The 18,309-nt window shown below is 37.4% G+C and overlaps 1 protein-coding gene across 2 annotated transcripts in view; it reads left to right on the forward strand.

Annotated features, from left to right (window-relative positions):
- FCHSD2 (FCH and double SH3 domains 2) overlaps positions 1–18,309 on the forward strand; it is a 359,006-nt gene that overhangs the window by 167,132 nt on the left and 173,565 nt on the right. For both annotated transcript variants that reach the window (XM_036888620.2, XM_036888618.2), the window contains exons 7-8: positions 10,055–10,109; positions 11,102–11,230. In XM_036888620.2, coding sequence (XP_036744515.2) covers positions 10,055–10,109; positions 11,102–11,230 — 184 coding nt within the window. The remainder of the gene's footprint in view (positions 1–10,054; positions 10,110–11,101; positions 11,231–18,309) is intronic.

The following is an 18,309-nucleotide window of genomic DNA, read 5'->3' on the forward strand; positions in this document are numbered from 1 at the left end:
ATTTGATTGAGTAAGTTTTTATATTAAATTGAATTTTGCAAAGGAAAGAAGACAAATGAACATTGTATTGAAAGCTTAGCAAAAGTCTAGTTAAAGTTGCTGTGATGTCTGAATATCAGGGTTGAAGAGCCTCTTTTTTCTCATGCTAGACCCTAAATCAGTTGTAATTGGAAATCCCTGATACTCAGCATGCCCTTGAAGGACCATGGACAGACACATCAAGTGAACAAGAGCACTGACCATTTTTTTTTTTCAAACTCCCAGGCAGTTTTTCTCTTATGTGAAATTCTAATGTGTGTACTTTTTTTATGCATGCGTTAGCAACTGTGTGAATATTCCTTTCGATATATGTGAATTACAGGTCCTTTATTTTGAGAATAATTTTAAAAAGCAGAAACTGGTAATAGGTAATAGAAAACTATAAAGCAAGAATTAGAGATTTTTGCAGCAACAACTTGAGGAAAGATAAAAATGTTGTTGAGAAAAAAATAAACCTGTGTTATACATTGAGACGCTGAAGAAGTGTGTGAGGGGAGCAGAGACTCCTGCTCAGTGAACTCACTGATACAAGATCTGGGAGTCTGAACTCTTAATCGTGAAATCTGAAAGGCTATGAACATTTATACAGATTAGCAAGGAGTGGTGGGTGTCTTTCTAATATGTTTTTTATCTGCAAGAAATGAAGGAATTCCATAAGCATCTTGTGAAAATTTAGGGGCTCCTAGAAAGTTTATTTAGTAACAAGAGATGGTAAATGAATACTCACTCATGAAGTACTTAATATTTCTGGAAAACATATTTAATATTTCCCTAATTTAGCTTACTGTCTTTATTATTTTACTTGTGTGAGCATACAAATATTTCCTGTGCTTTCACAGAGTCAACAAACCCATCTTCCCAGTAAGACCTGAAGCTTTTATACTAGGTGATCTCCATTAGGTGTATCCTGCTATGGTAGTTTTTAGTAACTTGTTTTTTTAAGCTCTCAGGGGTTGTAGAACAGAGAGCTGACAGATTTGTAGAGCATATTACAAATACATTAGCTCAGGCCCAAAGGGTGAAAATAAGAACAATTTCTGGGGCTGTTCCTGAGAAGTAGGGATTTGACAGGGTTTAAATCACAGATGGCTGATTACAAGGAATTGCCACCTAACATTGTCCATATTCAAAGGGGATACAGCAAATTAGACATATTAGTTCAATGTGTAACTTTACTGAAAAATTAATTCAACCAGAGAGTAAGAAATGCCTCATGTATCTTCATTCACTCACTAAATGTTTATGAACAATTATATTGGATACTGTGGATAGAGATAAGCATCATTAAGCTTTGTGCCCTCAAAAAGTGTAAAGAATTAAACACAGATATTTTTAAAAGTAACTTATGCACAGTAAACTCAAAGAAATTAAGTGCCTAAAGTTACTCATCTAGTAATTTATTTATAGTAGTTGTATGAACATACTGTAGTGTGTTATATAAGCATAGAATATAGATAAATTTTGCCTAATGAAAAAGGAAACCTTTGTAGAAGAAGTGAAGTTTGGACAGAGTTCTAAAGAATGAATATGATTTTCTAAGCAGAGATAAGAAGGAAGATTGGGAGGGGGAAGTGAAAACTGGACTATGTACAGTTTTGATTGATGATTTGACAGGTGGTGAGATATGCACATAACGAAAGAGTATAGAAGAAGGAGGATACATTTGACGGGAATGATGAGTTCCCTTTTGGATATGCAGCTTCTGAAGAACTGGTGGGATACTGGGGTGAATATATTTGGTAGAGTGTGATGTATCTGACTCTCAAGTGAGAATTTGGATCTGAAGATCTTGCTTTGGGGTTAATTGCCTATCAGATAATAGTTACTGGGATGAAGTCATATATAAAATGAGATGAGAAGTTGAGTTTGGAACCCTAAGGAACATTAACACTTGGAAGGCAAATGAAGAAGAGGAGTGTCCAGTATAGTTCATTATTTGTGTATCTCTTATTTGTTTTGGATTATAATATTTGAAGGCAGGGACTATATTATTCTATCTATTACTAATACCCACACAAGAATTATATGAAGATTAGCAAATGAAGTAGAAACCAGACATTTAGAACCTTATATTGGAAAATCTAGGTGTAACTCAGACTATTTGGATAATGATTACAAAAAAAGGAGAATTGAGAATACCCCAAACGGTCTTTCTTAATCCTCTCAAATTTTAAAGTTTATGGCCTTTGCTTTTTTAGACCAAAATGAATGGAATCTGATTAATAAAAACAAACAAAATCCCATGAAACCTGAATATCGCAAGATAGAAAATAACATGAGTATGCTGGACTCAATTTTTTTTTTTTTAACAGAGAGCAAGTAGTTAGGATGCATATGTGAACATCCCTCTCTTGTTAGAAAAGTGAGAGGCTACTTTTGCTATTCGCCTCACATTGGCTCTTCAGAGACTGGCTTGTACTGTCTTCCAGTCCCAAGTGGTCTGCACCTTAACTTCATTTCATGGCAGAGCTTGTAGCACATACATTGAATTCTCCCATGCAATCACCATGATGCTGCCATCAAGACAGACTTTGCAGTTTCAAAGATCACTGGTCAGGGGAGTGTTGATTGTTCCTTAGCATTTGTCTGTTTACTTTCTCCTTATGCTTATCTCTAGTTGTTTGGATGAAACCAACATATTTTTACTACTTATTGTTAGATTATTGTTCCCCTCCCAAACTGAAAAGGATTGAGGAAAATAAGGCTACCAGAATGGCAGAATATTAAATAGGACAGAAAGTCCAAGTTCGTTCTCTCTGAATTCAGAATACTATGCTAAGAGTGGAAGGAGTACATAGGCAGGCACCCAAAAAGAACTTTAAATGCTATAAATAATGGAATTAAGGACTTTCTAGAGGCTAGTTAATATCATATTGTAGACTGCATTCCTGGCATTGTTACAGCCTATTTCACATGGCCATGAAAGCCTGCTAACCTTTGCCTCCATAGGTTGGTTATTCCTGGGCCTCTTTAAGCTTCTTTTTTTATTTTATTTTATTTTTATTTTTTATTTTTTATTTTGGTATTATTAATCTACAATTATATGAGGAACATTATGTTTACTAGACTCCCCCCCATCACCAAGTCCCGCCGACATACCCCATTACAGTCACTGTCCATCAGTGTAGTAAGATGCTGTAGAATCACTACTTGTCTTCTCTGTGTTGTACAGCCCTCCCCGTGCCCCACCCCCCCACATTATACATGCTAATCATAATGCCCCCTTTCTTTTTTTTCCCCCCTTATCCCTCCCTTCCCACCCATCCTCCCCAGGTCCTTTCCCTTTGGTAACTGTTAGTCAATTCTTGAGTTCTGTGAGTCTGCTGCTGTTTTGCTACTTCAGTTTTTTTCTTTGTTCTTATACTCAACAGATGAGTGAAGTCATTTGATACTTGTCTTTCTCCATCTGGCTTATTTCACTGAGCATAATACCCTCTAGCTCCATCCATGTTGTTGCAAATGGTAGGATTTGTTTTCTTCTTATGACTGAATAATATCCCATTGTGTATATGTACCACATCTTCTTTATTCATTCATCTTCTGATGGACACTTAGGTTGCTTCCATTTCTTGGCTATTGTAAATAGTGCTGTCATAAACATAGGGGTTCATATGTCTTTTTCAAACTGGGCTACTGTATTCTTTATCTTTTTTTTAATTTTGTTATCATTAATCTACAATTACACGAAGAACATCGTTTACTAGGCTCACCCCTTCACCAACTGCCCCCCCACACCCCATTACAGTCACTGTCCATCAGTGTATTAAGATGCTGTAGAATCACTACTTGTCTTCATTGTATTGCACAGCCCTCCCCATGCCCCCCCCCCACATGCTAATTATACATGCTAATCATAATACACCCTTTTACCACGCCCTTATCCCTCCCTTCCCACCCATCCTCCCTAGTCCCTTTCCCTTTGGTAACTATTAGTCCATTCTTGGGTTCTGTGATTCTGCTGCTGTTCTGTTCCTTCAGTTTTTCTTTATTCTTATACTCCAAATATGAGTGAAATCATTTGATACTTATTTTTCTCCGCCTGGCTTATTTCACTAAGCATAATACCCTCTAGCTCCATCCATGTTGTTGCAAATGGTAGGATTTGTTTTTTCTTATGGCTGAGTAATACTCCATTGTGTATATGTACCACATCTTCTTTAACCATTCATCTACTGATGGACATTTAGGTTCCTTCCATTTCTTGGCTATTGTAAATAGTGCTGCGATAAACATAGGGGTGCATCTGTCTTTTTCAAATTGGGCTGCTGCATTCTTAGGGTAAATTCCTAGAAGTGGAATTCCTGGTTCAAATGGTATGTTTATTTTGAGCTTTTTGAGGAACCTCCATACTGCTTTCCACAATGGTTGAACTAATTTATATTCCCACCAACAGTGTAGGAGGGATCCCCATTCTCCACAACCTTGCCAACATTTGTTGTTGTTTGTCTTTTGGATGGTGGTGATCCTTACTGGCATGAGGTGATATTTCATTGTGGTTTTAATTTGCATTTCTCTGATGATTAGCGATGTGGAGCACCTTTTCATGTGTCTGTTGGCCATCTGAATATCTTCTTTGAGAACTGTCTTTTCAGCTCCTCTGACCGTTTTTTAATTGGATTATTTCCTTTTTGTTTGTTGTGGTGGGTGAGCTCTTTATATATTTTGGATGTCAACCCTTTATTAAATCTGTCATTTATGAATATATTCTCTCATACTGTAGGATGCCTTTTTGTACTATTGATAGTGTCCTCTGCTGTACAGAAGCTTTTCAGCTTGATATAGTCCCAATTGTTCATTTTTGCTTTTGTTTCCCTTGCCCCAGGAAATATGTTCATGAAGAGGTCGCTCATGTTTATGTCCAAGAGATTTTTGCCTATGTTTTTTTCTAAGAGTTTTATGGTTTCATGACTTACATTCAGGTCTTTAATCTATTTCGAATTTACTTTTGTGTATGGGGTTAGACGATGATCCAGTTTCATTCTCTTACATGTAGCTGTCCAGTTTTGCCAACACCAGCTGTTGAAGAGGCTGTCATTTCCCCATTGTATTTCCATGGCTCCTTTATCATATATTAATTGACCATACATGTTTGGGTTAGTATCTGGACTCTCTATTCTGTTCCACTGGTCTGTGGCTCTGTTCTTGTGCCAGTACCAAATTGTCCTAATTACTGTGGCTTTGTAGTAGAGCTTGAAGTTGGGAAGCAAGATACCCCCAACTTTATTCTTCCTTCTCAGGGTTGCTTGGGCTATTCGGGGTCTTTTGTGGTTCCATATGAATTTTAGAACTATTTGTTCCAGTTAGTTGAAGAATGCTGTTGGTATTTTGATAGGGATCGCATTGAATCTGTAGATTGCTTTAGGCAGGATGGCCATTTTGACAATATTAATTCTTCCTAGCCAAGAGCATGGGATGAGTTTCCATTTGTTAGTGTCCTCTTTAATTTCTCTTAAGAGTGTTTTGTAGTTGTCAGTGTATAGGTCTTTCACTTCCTTGGTTAGGTTTATTCCTAGGCATTTTATTCTTTTTGATGCAATTGTGAATGGAATTGTTTTCCTGATTTCTCTTTCTGCTAGTTCATCATTAGTGTATAGAAAAGCAACAGGTTTCTGTGTGTTAATTTTGTATCCTGCAACTTTGCCGAATTCCGATATTAGTTCTAGTACTTTTGCAGTGGAGTCTTTAGGGTTTTTTATGTACAGTATCTTGTCATCTGCAAATAGTGACAGTTTGACTTCTTCTTTACCAATCTGGATTCCTTGTATTTCTTAGTTTTGTCTAATTGCTGTGGCTAGGACCTCCAGCACTATGTTGAATAACATAGTGGGGAGAATGGGCATCCCTGTCTTGTTCCCTATCTCAGAGGAAAAGCTTTCAGTCTCTCGCTGATCAGTATGATGTTAGCTGTGGGTTTATCATATATGGCCTTTATTATGTTGAGGTACTTGCCCTCTAGACCCATTTTGTTGAGAGTTTTTATCATGAATGGATGTTGAATTTTGTTGAATGCTTTTTCAGCATCTATGGAGATGATCATGTGGTTTCTGTCTTTCTTTTTGTTGATGTGGTGGATGATGTTGATGGATTTTCGAATGTTGTACCATCCTTGCATCCCTGGGATGAATCCCACTTGGTCATGGTGTATGATTGTTTTGATGTATTTTTGAGTTTGGTTTGCTAATATTTTGTTGAGTATTTTTGCATCTACGTTCATCAGGGATATTGGTCTGTAGTTTTCTTTTTTGGTGGGGTCTTTGCCTGGTTTTGGTATTAGGGTGATGTTGGCTTCATAGAATGAGTTTGGAAGTATTCCCTCCTCTTCTGTTTTTTGGAAAACTTTAAGGAGGATGGGTATTATGTCTTCTCTGTATGTCCGATAAAATTCCGAGGTGAATCCATTTGGCCCGGGGGTTTTGTTCCTGGGTAGTTTTTTGATTACCGCTTCGATTTTTTTGCTGGTAATTGGTCTGTTTAGATTTTCTGTTTCTTTCTGGGTCAGTCTTGGAAGGTTGTATTTTTCTAGGAAGTTGTCCATTTCTCCTAGGTTTCCCAGCTTGTTAGCTTATAGGTTTTCATAGTATTCTCTAATAATTCTTTGTATTTCTGTGGGGATCGTCATGATTTTTCCTTTCTCGTTTCTGATTCTGTTGATGTGTGTTGACTCTCTTTTTCTCTTAATAAGTCTGGCTAGAGGCTTATCTATTTTGTTTATTTTCTCAAAGAACCAGCTCTTGGTTTCATTGATTTTTTTCTATTGTTTTATTCGTCTCAATTTTATTTATTTCTTCTCTGATCTTTATTATGTCCCTCCGTCTGCTGACCTTAGGCCTCATTTGTTCTTCTTTTTCCAATTTCGATAATTGTGACATTAGACTATTCATTTGGGATTGTTCTTCCTTCTTTAAGTATGCCTGGATTGCTATATACTTTCTTCTTAGAACTGCTTTTGCTGTGTCCCACAGAAGTTGGGGCTTTGTGCTGTTGTTGTCATTTGTCTCCATTTGTTGTTTGATCTCTATTGTAATTTGGTCATTGATCCATTGATTATTTAGGAGCATGTTGTTAAGCCTCCATGTGTTTGTGAGCCTTTTTGTTTTCTTTGTACAATTTATTTGTAGTTTTATACCTTTTTGGTCTGAAAAGTTGGTTGGTAGAATTTCAGTCTTTTTGTGTTTACTGAGGCTCTTTTTGTTGCCTAGTATGTGGTCTATTCTCAAAAATGTTCCATGTGTACTTGAGAAGAATGTTTACCTGCTGTTTTTGGGTGTAGAGTTCTGTAGATGTCTATTAGGTCCATCTGTTCTAGTGTGTTTTTCAATACCTCTGTGTCCTTACTTATTTTCTGTCTGGTGGATCTGTCCTTTGGAGTGAGTGGTGTGTTGAAGTCTCCTAAAATGAATGCATTGCATTCTATTTCCTCCTTTAATTCTGTTAGTATTTGTTTCACATATGTTGGTGCTCCTTTATTGGGTGTATATATTTTTATAATGGTTATATCCTCTTGTTGGACTGAGCCCTTTATCATTATGTAATATCCTTCTTTATCACCTTACCTTCTTTGTTTTGAAGTCTATTTTGTGTGATACTAGTACTGCAACATCTGCTTTTTTCTCTCTATTGTTTGCATGAAATATCTTTTTCCATCCCTTGACTTTTAGTCTGTGTATGTCTTTTAGTTTGAGGTGAGTCTCTTGTAAGCAGCATATAGGTGTGTCTTGCTTTTTTATCCATTCTATTACTCTGTGTCTTTTGATTGGTGCATTCAGTTCATTATCATTTAAGGTGATTATTGGAAGATAATGTACTTATTGCCATTGCAGGCTTTAGATTCGTGATTACCAGAGGTTCAAGGGTAGCTTCTTTACTATCTTACTGTCTAACTTAACTCACTTATTAAGCTATTATAAACACAGTGTGATGATTGTTTATGTCTCTCCCTTCTTATTCCTCCTCCTCCATTCTTTATATGTTAGTTGTTTTATGCTGTGCACTTTTGTGTTTCCTTTGACTGCTTTTGTGAATAGTTGAGTTTATTTTTTGCCTTTAGTTAGTATTTGGTTGGTCTGCTTTCTTTGCTGTGATTTTATTTTCTCTGGTGACATCTATTTAGCCTTAGGAATACTTCATCTAGAGCAATCCCTTAAAAATATCATATAGAGGTGGTTTGTGCGAGGCAAATTCCCTCAACTTTTGCTTGTCTGGGAATTGTTTCATCCCTCCTTCATATTTAAATGATAATCCTGCTGGATACAGTACTCTTGGTTCAAGGCCCTTCTGTTTCATTGCATTAAATGTGTCATGCCATTCTCTTCTGGCCTGTAAGATTTCTGTTGATAAGTCTAATGACAGCCTGATGGGTTTTCCTTTGTAGGTGACCTTTTTTCTCTCTCTGGCTGCCTTTACTACTCTGTCTTATTCCTTGATCTTTCCCATTTTAATTATTATGTGTCTTGGTGTTGTCTTCCTTGGGTCCCTTGTGTTGGAAGATCTGTGGGCTTCCATGGTCTGAGAGACTATTTCCTCCCCCAGTTTGGGGAAGTTTTCATCAATTATTTCTTCAAATACACTTTCTATCCCTTTTTCTCTCTCTTCTTCTTCTGGTTCCCCTGTAATGCGAATGTTGTTCCATTTCGATTGGTCACACAGTTCTCTTAATATTCTTTTATTCCTGGGATCCTTTTATCTCTCTCCCTCAGCTCCTCTGTATTCCTGTTCTCTGATTTGTATTCCATTAACGGCCTCTTGCACCTCATCCAGTCTGCTCTTAAGTCCTTCCAGAGGTTGTTTTATTTCCGTAATCTCCCTCTAACTTGATCCTTTAGCTCTTGCATATTTCTCTGCAGGTCCATCAGCATGGTTATGACCTTTATTTTGAATTCTTTTTCAGGAAGATTGGTTATATCTGTCTCCCCCGGTCCTCTCTCGGGGGTTGTCTGGGTAATTCTGGACTGGACCAAGTTCTTCTGCCTTTTCATGGCAATAGAGGTAGTTGTAGGCAGTTGTCACATGTGTCAGCTGAGAGAACAAGCCCCTTCATGCTTGTTCATTGCCCTGTCCTTCTCTGCTGCCTGTGTCGGTCACCCTCACACCAGGAGCAGCGTCCAGGTTAATCCCCTGAGCCGTCGCACATGGGGGCAGCCCAGAGCCCTCTGTGGAGAGGTAGGCCCACCAGGTGTGCTCTCCTGAGAGACCGGCACCCCTTTGCGCTCTGCTCCATCTTCCTCTGCCTGTACTGGGCAGCTGCGCACCAGCAGTGGCCTCGTGTCTGGCCTGGGCAGCTGCACGCCAGGAGGAGACTCGAGATTCTGGGCAGCTGCTGTGAGTGTGGCCAGTCTCAGGCTGCTCTGCCGCTGTAGGGGCCGTGTTGGAGGGGGAATGAACGGCAGGCTGTTTATGGCAGTGCGGGGTTTCAGCACTGCGCTGCCTCCCAGGGTGCTGGGGTGTCCGAAGCTCCTCAGAATTCACAGCCTGCTGGGCTGAGTGTGCAGGGACTATTCCATCCCGCTGTGAGGCCCCTGTCCCTTTAAGTCTGTCAAAAAGCACTTGCTTTTCTTTTGTCCCAGGGGAGCCGGCTGCGGGGACCCGCTCACAGATTTTACTTTTCCATTTCCCTAAGATCCAGCACACCACGCACTGTGTGTCTGCGCTCCCAGTGTGCATTACTAGGGCTGGTTATTTAGCAGTCCTGTCTTTAAGCTTCTTGCTGGGATTCAAGTATGTTCAGTTGTGTGATATTGGGAATAGCCTATAGTTTGATAACCAATATATTGGATTTGTCAAATTGTATTTTTATTCAGAGTATTTTCATTTTATTAATCCCAATATTTCCTGTTTAAACATAATATTAAATTCTTCCTGTAGGAAAATAATCATTGCTCTTGGTTTTCCATATTTTAGTTCTCTTTTAGAATAGTGTTGAAGTGTCACTTTTTAAAAATTTAGTAATTATAGTATTTATTCATTGTATGATATAACTTGATACTTTTATTAAAGATACTTTATATTTTTATTACAGATCTAAACTTAGTCTTTTTCAATCAAGAATCAGTTTACAGAAGGCAAGCGTTAAGGTGAGTTTTTGGAAACTGTATTGCACCATTGAGATGTCTTACGTTACAAAAAGAATTGGGTCTTTTGAGGGCTGAGGTGAATTATTTCCTCCTAATTTATAGAAGTATCTTGAAGTCATTACCTTAAGGAAGACTTTCCCAGTTCACGGGGGTTTTCATCTAGGTGCCATTACTTTGGATGATGCTTCCATCTCAAGATTGGTTTAGAGATACGTGTCTAAATCTTAGCTGCTTAGGTAACCTTTGTCTTTAACCCAGTCCAAGAGATTTAGTCCATGAGCTTTAGAAAGCTCTACAAAATCCATTTGATTCAGATTTACACCCCCGAACACATTCTTTGAGCTAGATGCAAGTGAGTTTTTCCTGTAGGATCTTTGAGCTGTGCAATACCTGGTAAGTAAGCTTAGTGACCGACCTACCTTGGGCTGCTGGGCTGCCAACTAGCATGCAGTTCTCTTGGCATCTCAGGACTGTTGATATTTTTGCAAGTGGTAGGATTTGTTTTCTTCTTATGGCTGAATAATATTCCATTGTGTATAATACCACCTCTTCTTTCTCCATTCATCAACTAATGGACACTTAGGTTGCTTCCATATTTTGGCTATTGTAGGACTGTTGATTTTTTTTTTTTTTAAACTGTTTCGTAACTCCAACAGATTTATCCTTGTCTTTGAAGATACGGTACTTAATTTAAGAACTTAATTTTCCCATCTGAATAAAATGAGCAAAACATTTTAAAGTTTCCTAAAATGCTTTGGAAGAATGTTAAGTGTAAATAATGAATATTTTTAAACATTCTTACCATGTGTAACAGTTCTAGTGACTAATTCCTTAGTAGTATAGAATATTTTTTATATGCATAAAAATGTTTCTCCACATGGTCAACTTTACTCTTGTTGAGAGCCATTAATTGCCAACTAGGAGTGGTATTCTCATATGTTTTGTTGTGCAATATCAGTTTGCATTGATTTTTTTTTCTTTTACTATTTTAGTTAAAAGCTCGACGATCTGAGTGCAATTCCAAAGCCACCCACGCGAGGAATGATTATCTTCTCACATTAGCAGCAGCAAATGCCCACCAGGATCGCTACTATCAAATAGATTTAGTTAACATTATGAAGGTAATACAGCTTAATATTGGTGGTAATTTTGTTTCATTAAAGACAAAAACAATTCATGAATTGAGTGTTGGGTATATGGTATTGAGTGTGTAGAATAGCAGTTAGGCATCTTTGCCTTTAACTGGAACATACTTAATATTGTTTGGACAACCTCTGTTTCAGGTAATTCTGAATTAATTTTTAGCCTAAGAAAATGTTTAAAGCCAAATCACAGTGAAGGACTGTATTAAATCCCTAAACTGCAGCAGCAGATATTTACAGTAATTATTAATACATAAGATAAAGATTTTTTTAAAGCTTAGATTTTTTAAATTTCATAATTTTATCTTCAATTGATAAGTACATTTGTACATTAATATTTTATGATTTTGAGACACCTGTGGGGAAAAGAAGAGAAAAGGCCTAGTAGTTATATGAAAATGTCACTACCCTGAGTAGATCACTCTGAAATACGGAGAGATTAGATTGCAGTTTCTTTGTTCCCAATTTGGTCTTTCCATGTTTCTACACCTAAATGTATCTTTAACTTTCACTGAAGTAAAGGAAAAGGGGTAGAGGAAAATAAACCCTTTTAACATGTTGCCAGGTTTCCTGTTGTTGCTGCAGACAAGTTCTGCTTTGAATAATATCTCATTCTTTCAAGGACTCAAACATTTGATTATTCTGTCTTCTGGAGTTTTCAACCCATTTTTGTCAGATGCATTATTCTTAATGGCTATCAAACATCATTTTCACTGAATTTCTTGCTTTATGGATTAGCGGTGTTGAGAACAGGCATGCCACAGGAGTGGACACTCTTTTTTCTGTAGTGGCTCTGAGAAAGAGATAAACCCTGTTCAGAAATTATAAGTTCTTTCCTTGAAACTAGAGACAGGACAGTTCCTGGAACCTTCAGGGAACATGGGAGTGACAGAGTTAAACTGATTAAGAAGTATCCTATTGCAAAATTTTTTCTTTCCTTTTTGCTCATGACCTGAATCCCCATTTCTTTCCTGTTCTGATTTCTGTTTAGAACATGGGTAGTGAGAGAGCCAAGGGTTTGTTTTGACATCCAGATGAGAACTCTGCATGTTTCTTAAGAAAAATGTTGGACCTACAAATTTAGGCATTTTAATATCTTATTAGATGTTACATGGTGCTTCAGACTTACAGGGACCAACTGAAGATTTGGCTTCTCATTATGGCATGGTTTCTCTGGGGAAATACATGTTCTTAGTTTCAAATAATTCATTTATTAAAGAAGGTTTTTAGTACAGCTTGTGCTTACGGTTATGATTCCCTAAATATTTTCCTGTGTTAAATCAAAGCTGTTAACTATGTATTTTCCCCCTTGAATACTTTTAAATGAACGCTCTGTTAGTTTCATCAGAAGCAAAAATAAATTCTTTATGTTTTTTAAATGGACTACACAGCCAAAAAAGATCTCTTACTTAAAACCCTATGGCCTTTATAAACCAGGAAAGGTATGCTATTATTTGGGAAATTTGCTCTCTGCCAAAAATAAAGAAGTTAATGGACCTGGCCAGCTTTCAGATTATGTATCCTTGAATTTACTTTGAAGTCCTCATACAGTGTTTGATCAGCACTGTGTAGGTTATGCTTCATATTACTCATTTCATAAAACCTCTTATAGTACTGAAATGATAAAAATAGAGGCAGGAGTCCCTCCTCTCCCTTAAAAATAGGAAAATATATCCTCAATTTTTATGCTGTGTGTGTTAATTCATTTTCTTCCTCATGGCACAATTCTGTAGTCTACTGTGCTGGAAAACTCCCACCAGTCATGTTGTTAGCTACTTAGTACGATTCTTTCATTAAATTGACAGTGACCCCTCAGTGCCTTTCTTAGAAATGTCTAATTTCTGATTTGTTGTTAAGGTTATAATGCCCTAACTAGAATTTCTTTTAAAAAGTACATGATTAGCTTGGAAGCAGGAGATTTGATATATTAATTTAATCATATACATTTAATAGTCACTTATACTCTGGCAGCTACTGAGTTAGGTTTTGTCAAGAAGCAAAGATGAGTGAGACACTCTCCTTATCCTCAAAGAGCTCAATCTGGTGGAAGACAGAAATACATAAAAATGATGACAAATTAGAATAGTGAAATCACTTAAGTACATGAAGACTGTGGATAGTAGTAATACAACTTTTTTTTTTATTGCTTATTATCCTGGCATTATAAACACTTTAGGCATATTGTCCTTCCTCACTTTCTTCTTTATCCTCGTTAGATTCCATCGTTTATTATTTATATAACACTTTGCTCTATAAATGAAATGGAATCGAATTCCAACTCTAGTTGAACCCAGATAACCTTTCTCTGGACCTATATCTGAATAGCCAAGTACTGTTGAAGAAAATCTCAAAATAGAGTAGATTTGTGAATTAATGTAGGACCGGCCTCAAATGGACCCTCAACACTGCTCAGATAATTCTACTGTTTCCCCTCATTAATCTCCCCTACTATTTTCAACATTTTTTCCAACTTTTCGCCTTCTCCTGAGTCCTCCATACCCCTTCTCTTGCACTTAGCAAGTGTTCTTTCTTCCTATCTTCCAGAGAGAATAGAAGCCATTAAAGAGAACTCCGTTATTGTATTGAAGTCTCCTTCCAAGTAATCTCAGTAGCAGAGTTGTTCTCTAAATTTTAAAGATCTTTAACCTCAGCTTTGAATCATATCTCAAGCCCTCCTGCCTTTTCAGGGATCAAAACCATTGATTATTCTATGTTCTCCTTCTATTTCTTGAACATTCTATTCTTAGGTCAATAGTTGATGGAATCTTAGTAATGGCAGCCCTCTTGATGTCTGTCTTGTGTTACATTCCTCCAGTCTGGATTAAGTGCCTTCAGCATCTAATGCAGTGTACTTATTTGGAGATCTTTGCCTCTCTCCTGTGTTGCATCTCCAGTTTTCTGTATCATGTTTACATTTTTTTTGGTTCACTCTTTGGTGGAATACATCCTCCAGTACTTTCTTGAGTCATCATGAGAGATAGGTTTCTTGAGATAGTTTATTTATGAAAATGTCATTTTTGTATGTTCCTGCTTAGGAGTAGAAGTAAAGGTTGAAAAACATTTTTATTCAAATGTTGAAGCCAATGCTCATTTTCTTGTTTCCTGTGCTGGTATTGAGAATCCAAAGCCTTCTGATTCTTGATTCTTTTTATTTGTTCTAGTGTTTTTTCTTTTTAGAATCTTAGGAAATATTCTCAGTATTCCCTTTGCTTCTTTGATTAATTCTTCACTTTTATTTTTTCTTTCTGGAACTCCTTTTATTATGTTGGATCCCTTGGCTTAGTCCTTTAAGTTTCTTTTTTCTCTTGTTTTACCTCTTTGTCATTATACTCTACTATCTGGGAGACTTAATCACTTTAGAGTTCCACTCTTTCATTAAATTTTTAATTTTTTCAATATGGTCTTAATATCCTTGTTGTTCCCTGAATGTTCCTTTTTTTTTTTAAGTAATATTGATACACAATCATATGATAGCTTCAAATACTCAACACAGTGGTTCAACATTCACCTATGTTACCAAGCCCTCACCCCCTCCAGTGAAATTACTGTCTATCAACGTAGTAGGTATTACAGAATCATTAACTGTATTCTCCATGCTGTACTGCCATCCCCATAAACAACCTATATTGTAATTGTGAATTATTGTGCCCCTTAATCCCCTTATCCCTCCTCCTTCCCATCCTCCCCAACCCCTCCCCTTTGGACCTACTAATCCATTCTCGGTGTCTATGAGTCTACTGCTATTTTGTTTCTTCTGTTTTGCTTTGTTGTTATACTCCACAAATAAGTGAAATCATTTGGTATTTGTCTTTCTCTGCCAGGCTTATTTCACTGAGCATAAAACCTAGAGACATCCATGTTGTTGCAAATGGTGAGATTTCTTTTCTTTTTATGGCTGAATAATATTCCATTGTCTATATGTAATACTTCTTCGTCCATTCATCTGTTGATGGACACTTAGGTTGCTTCCATAACTTGGCTATGGTAAATTATGCAATGATAAACATAGGGGCGCTTATGTCTTTTTTTTTTTTTTTTTTTTAAATAATTATTTTTTATTGAAGGGTAGTTGACGCACAGTATTACATTACATGAGTTTCAAGTGTACAACACAGTGGTAGAACATTTATATACATAATTCTAGGTTCCAGCTATCACCCTACCAAGCTGATACAATATCTTGACTATATTCCTTATGCTATACATTACATCCCGGTTACTTATTTATTTTACCATTGGAAGTCTGTCCTTTTTTTTTGTTTGTTTGTTTTTTTTGTGAGGGCATCTCTCATATTTATTGATCAAATGGTTGTTAACGACAATAAAATTCTGTATAGGGGAGTCAATGCTCAATGCACAATCATTAATCCACCCCAAGCCTAATTTTCGTCAGTCTCCAATCTTCTGAGGCATAACAAACAAGTTCTTACATGTAGAACAAATTCTTACATAATGAATAAGTTACATAGTGAACAGTACAAGGGCAGTCATCACAGAAACTTTCGGTTTTGCTCATGCATTATGAACTCTAAACAGTCAGTTCAAACATGAATACTCATTTGGTTTTTATACTTGATTTATATGTGGATACCACATTTCTCTCTTTATTATTATTATTTTTAATAAAATGCTGAAGTGGTAGGTAGATACAAGATAAAGGTAGAAAACATAGTTTAGTGTTGTAAGAGAGCAAATGTAGATGATCAGGTGTGTGCCTGTAGACTATGTGTTAATCCAAGCTAGACCAGGGCAATAAAACATCCACGTATGCAGAAGATTTCTCTCAGAACAGGGGGGGTGAGGTTCTAAGCCTCACCTCTGTTGATCCCCAATTTCTCACCTGATGGCCCCCCTGTGACTGTGCCTGTCTTAGGTTGTTCCTCCCTTGAGGAATCTTACCCGTCTCTGGCTAACCAGTCATCTTCCGGGGCCATACAGGGAAATGTGAAGTTGGTAAGTGAGAGAGAAGCCTTATTGTTTGAAAAGGTTAGCTTTTTACTTCTTTGCATATTTATGCCCTGTGGCTTCTATGCCCAGCATTTGTCTTGAGGTATCTTTACCACTTGGAGGAGTTATGATACTCGGTAAATTTGATATGAGGCACGAATTCTATTTAAGGGTTGTAATTAGGAAGGAAGAAGAAAAGCTATAGAAGTAGCAGGCGGAAGAAAACATGGGAAGATTGATTATTTCTTTGACATATCTTCTTGTAGAGTAACTTCAGCATATATAGGTTTTAAGCTACTACTTAAATTGCGCACACACATTAACGTAATAGGAGTATAGTTACATAACCAAAGCATACCTGTAATTACCAGCCATCTCCAGTGAAACCAAGAAAACCATTAAGGCACCTTAGGCATTTGTGAAAACTTATCTATGATATGGTGGATATTGTCCAACTGAACTTGAACAGTCTGAGAGAAATCAGACAAATTAAAACAACCCATTCCTGGGGACTGTTCACATGCCATATGTTCTTTTAACAGTAAATAGTCGGTAGTTGTAAGAGTTTGGAGCGCTACAATTTGCACTTCTCCAAATTCTTGGTTGAGTTCCAACAGTATAGATCCAGTCAAATTTGTTGTTTTACTGTATGCACAGGCCAGCTTAGATATCTCCTTCCTCATTCCCATGGCAGGTCCAGGAACTGGTGGGATGAGTGCATCTACAGCTGTAGCAGTGCGTGGATCTTTGTTGGGGTTTTTTGATGATCATCTTCTGGCATGAGTCTTCCAGAGGGTGCAGATGTTGGAAGTTCTTTTTCATATCGTATCTTAGTTCATTTTCGGGGTAGCCCAATTAGGCTTTGATCCTCTGTATAAACACAAACAGACCCTTTGCCTACACTTTTATATGCCCTTTATACCCTTGTGTAGAACTCGTTGGAGGTTACCACACAGGAACTGCCTTTTTTTTTTTTTTTTTTTGCTTTGTTTTTGGTATCACTAATCTACACTTACATGACGAATATTATGTTTACTAGGCTCTCCCCTATACCAGGTCTCCCCTATAAACCCCTTTACAGTCACTGTCCATCAGCATATCAAAATGTTGTAGAATCACTACTTGCCTTCTCTGTGTTGTACAGCCCTCCCTTTCCTCCTACCCCCCCATGTATGTTAATCTTAATACCCCCCTACTTCTCCCCCCCGTATCCCTCCCTACCCACCCATCCTCCCCAGTCCCTTTCCCTTTGGTACCTGTTAGTCCATTCTTGAGTTCTGTGATTCTGCTGCTGTTTTGTTCCTTCAGTTTTTCCTTTGTTCTTATATTCCACAGATAAGTGAAATCATTTGGTATTTCTCTTTCTCCGCTTGGCTTGTTTCACTGAGCATAATACCCTCCAGCTCCATCCATGTTGCTGCAAATGATTGGATTTGCCCTTTTCTTATGGCTGAGTAGTATTCCATTGTGTATATGTACCACATCTTCTTTATCCATTCATCTATTGATGGACATTTAGGTTGCTTCCAATTCTTGGCTATTGTAAATAGTGCTGCAATAAACATAGGGGTGCATCTGTCTTTCTCAAACTTGATTGCTGCGTTCTTAGGGTAAATTCCTAGGAGTGCAATTCCTGGGTCAAATGGTAAGTCTGTTTTGAGCATTTTGATATACGTCCATACTGCTTTCCACAATGGTTGAACTAACTTACATTCCCACCAGCAGTGTAGGAGGTTCCCCTTTCTCCACAGCCTCGCCAACATTTGTTGTTGTTTGTCTTTTGGATGGCAGCCATCCTTACTGGTGTGAGGTGATACCTCATTGTAGTTTTAATTTGCATTTCTCTGATAATTAGCGATGTGGAGCATCTTTTCATGTGTCTGTTGGCCATCTGTATTTCTTTTTTGGAGAACTGTCTGTTCAGTTCCTCTGCCCATTTTTTAATTGGGTTATTTGTTTTTTGTTTGTTGAGGCGTGTGAGCTCCTTATATATTCTGGATGTCAAGCCTTTATCGGATGTGTCATTTTCAAATATATTCTCCCATACTGTAGGGATCCTTCTTGTTCTATTGATGGTGTCTTTTGCTGTACAGAAGCTTTTCAGCTTAATA

This window comes from Manis pentadactyla, chromosome 9 (assembly GCF_030020395.1).
Source record: "Manis pentadactyla isolate mManPen7 chromosome 9, mManPen7.hap1, whole genome shotgun sequence".
Lineage (NCBI taxonomy): Eukaryota > Metazoa > Chordata > Mammalia > Pholidota > Manidae > Manis > Manis pentadactyla.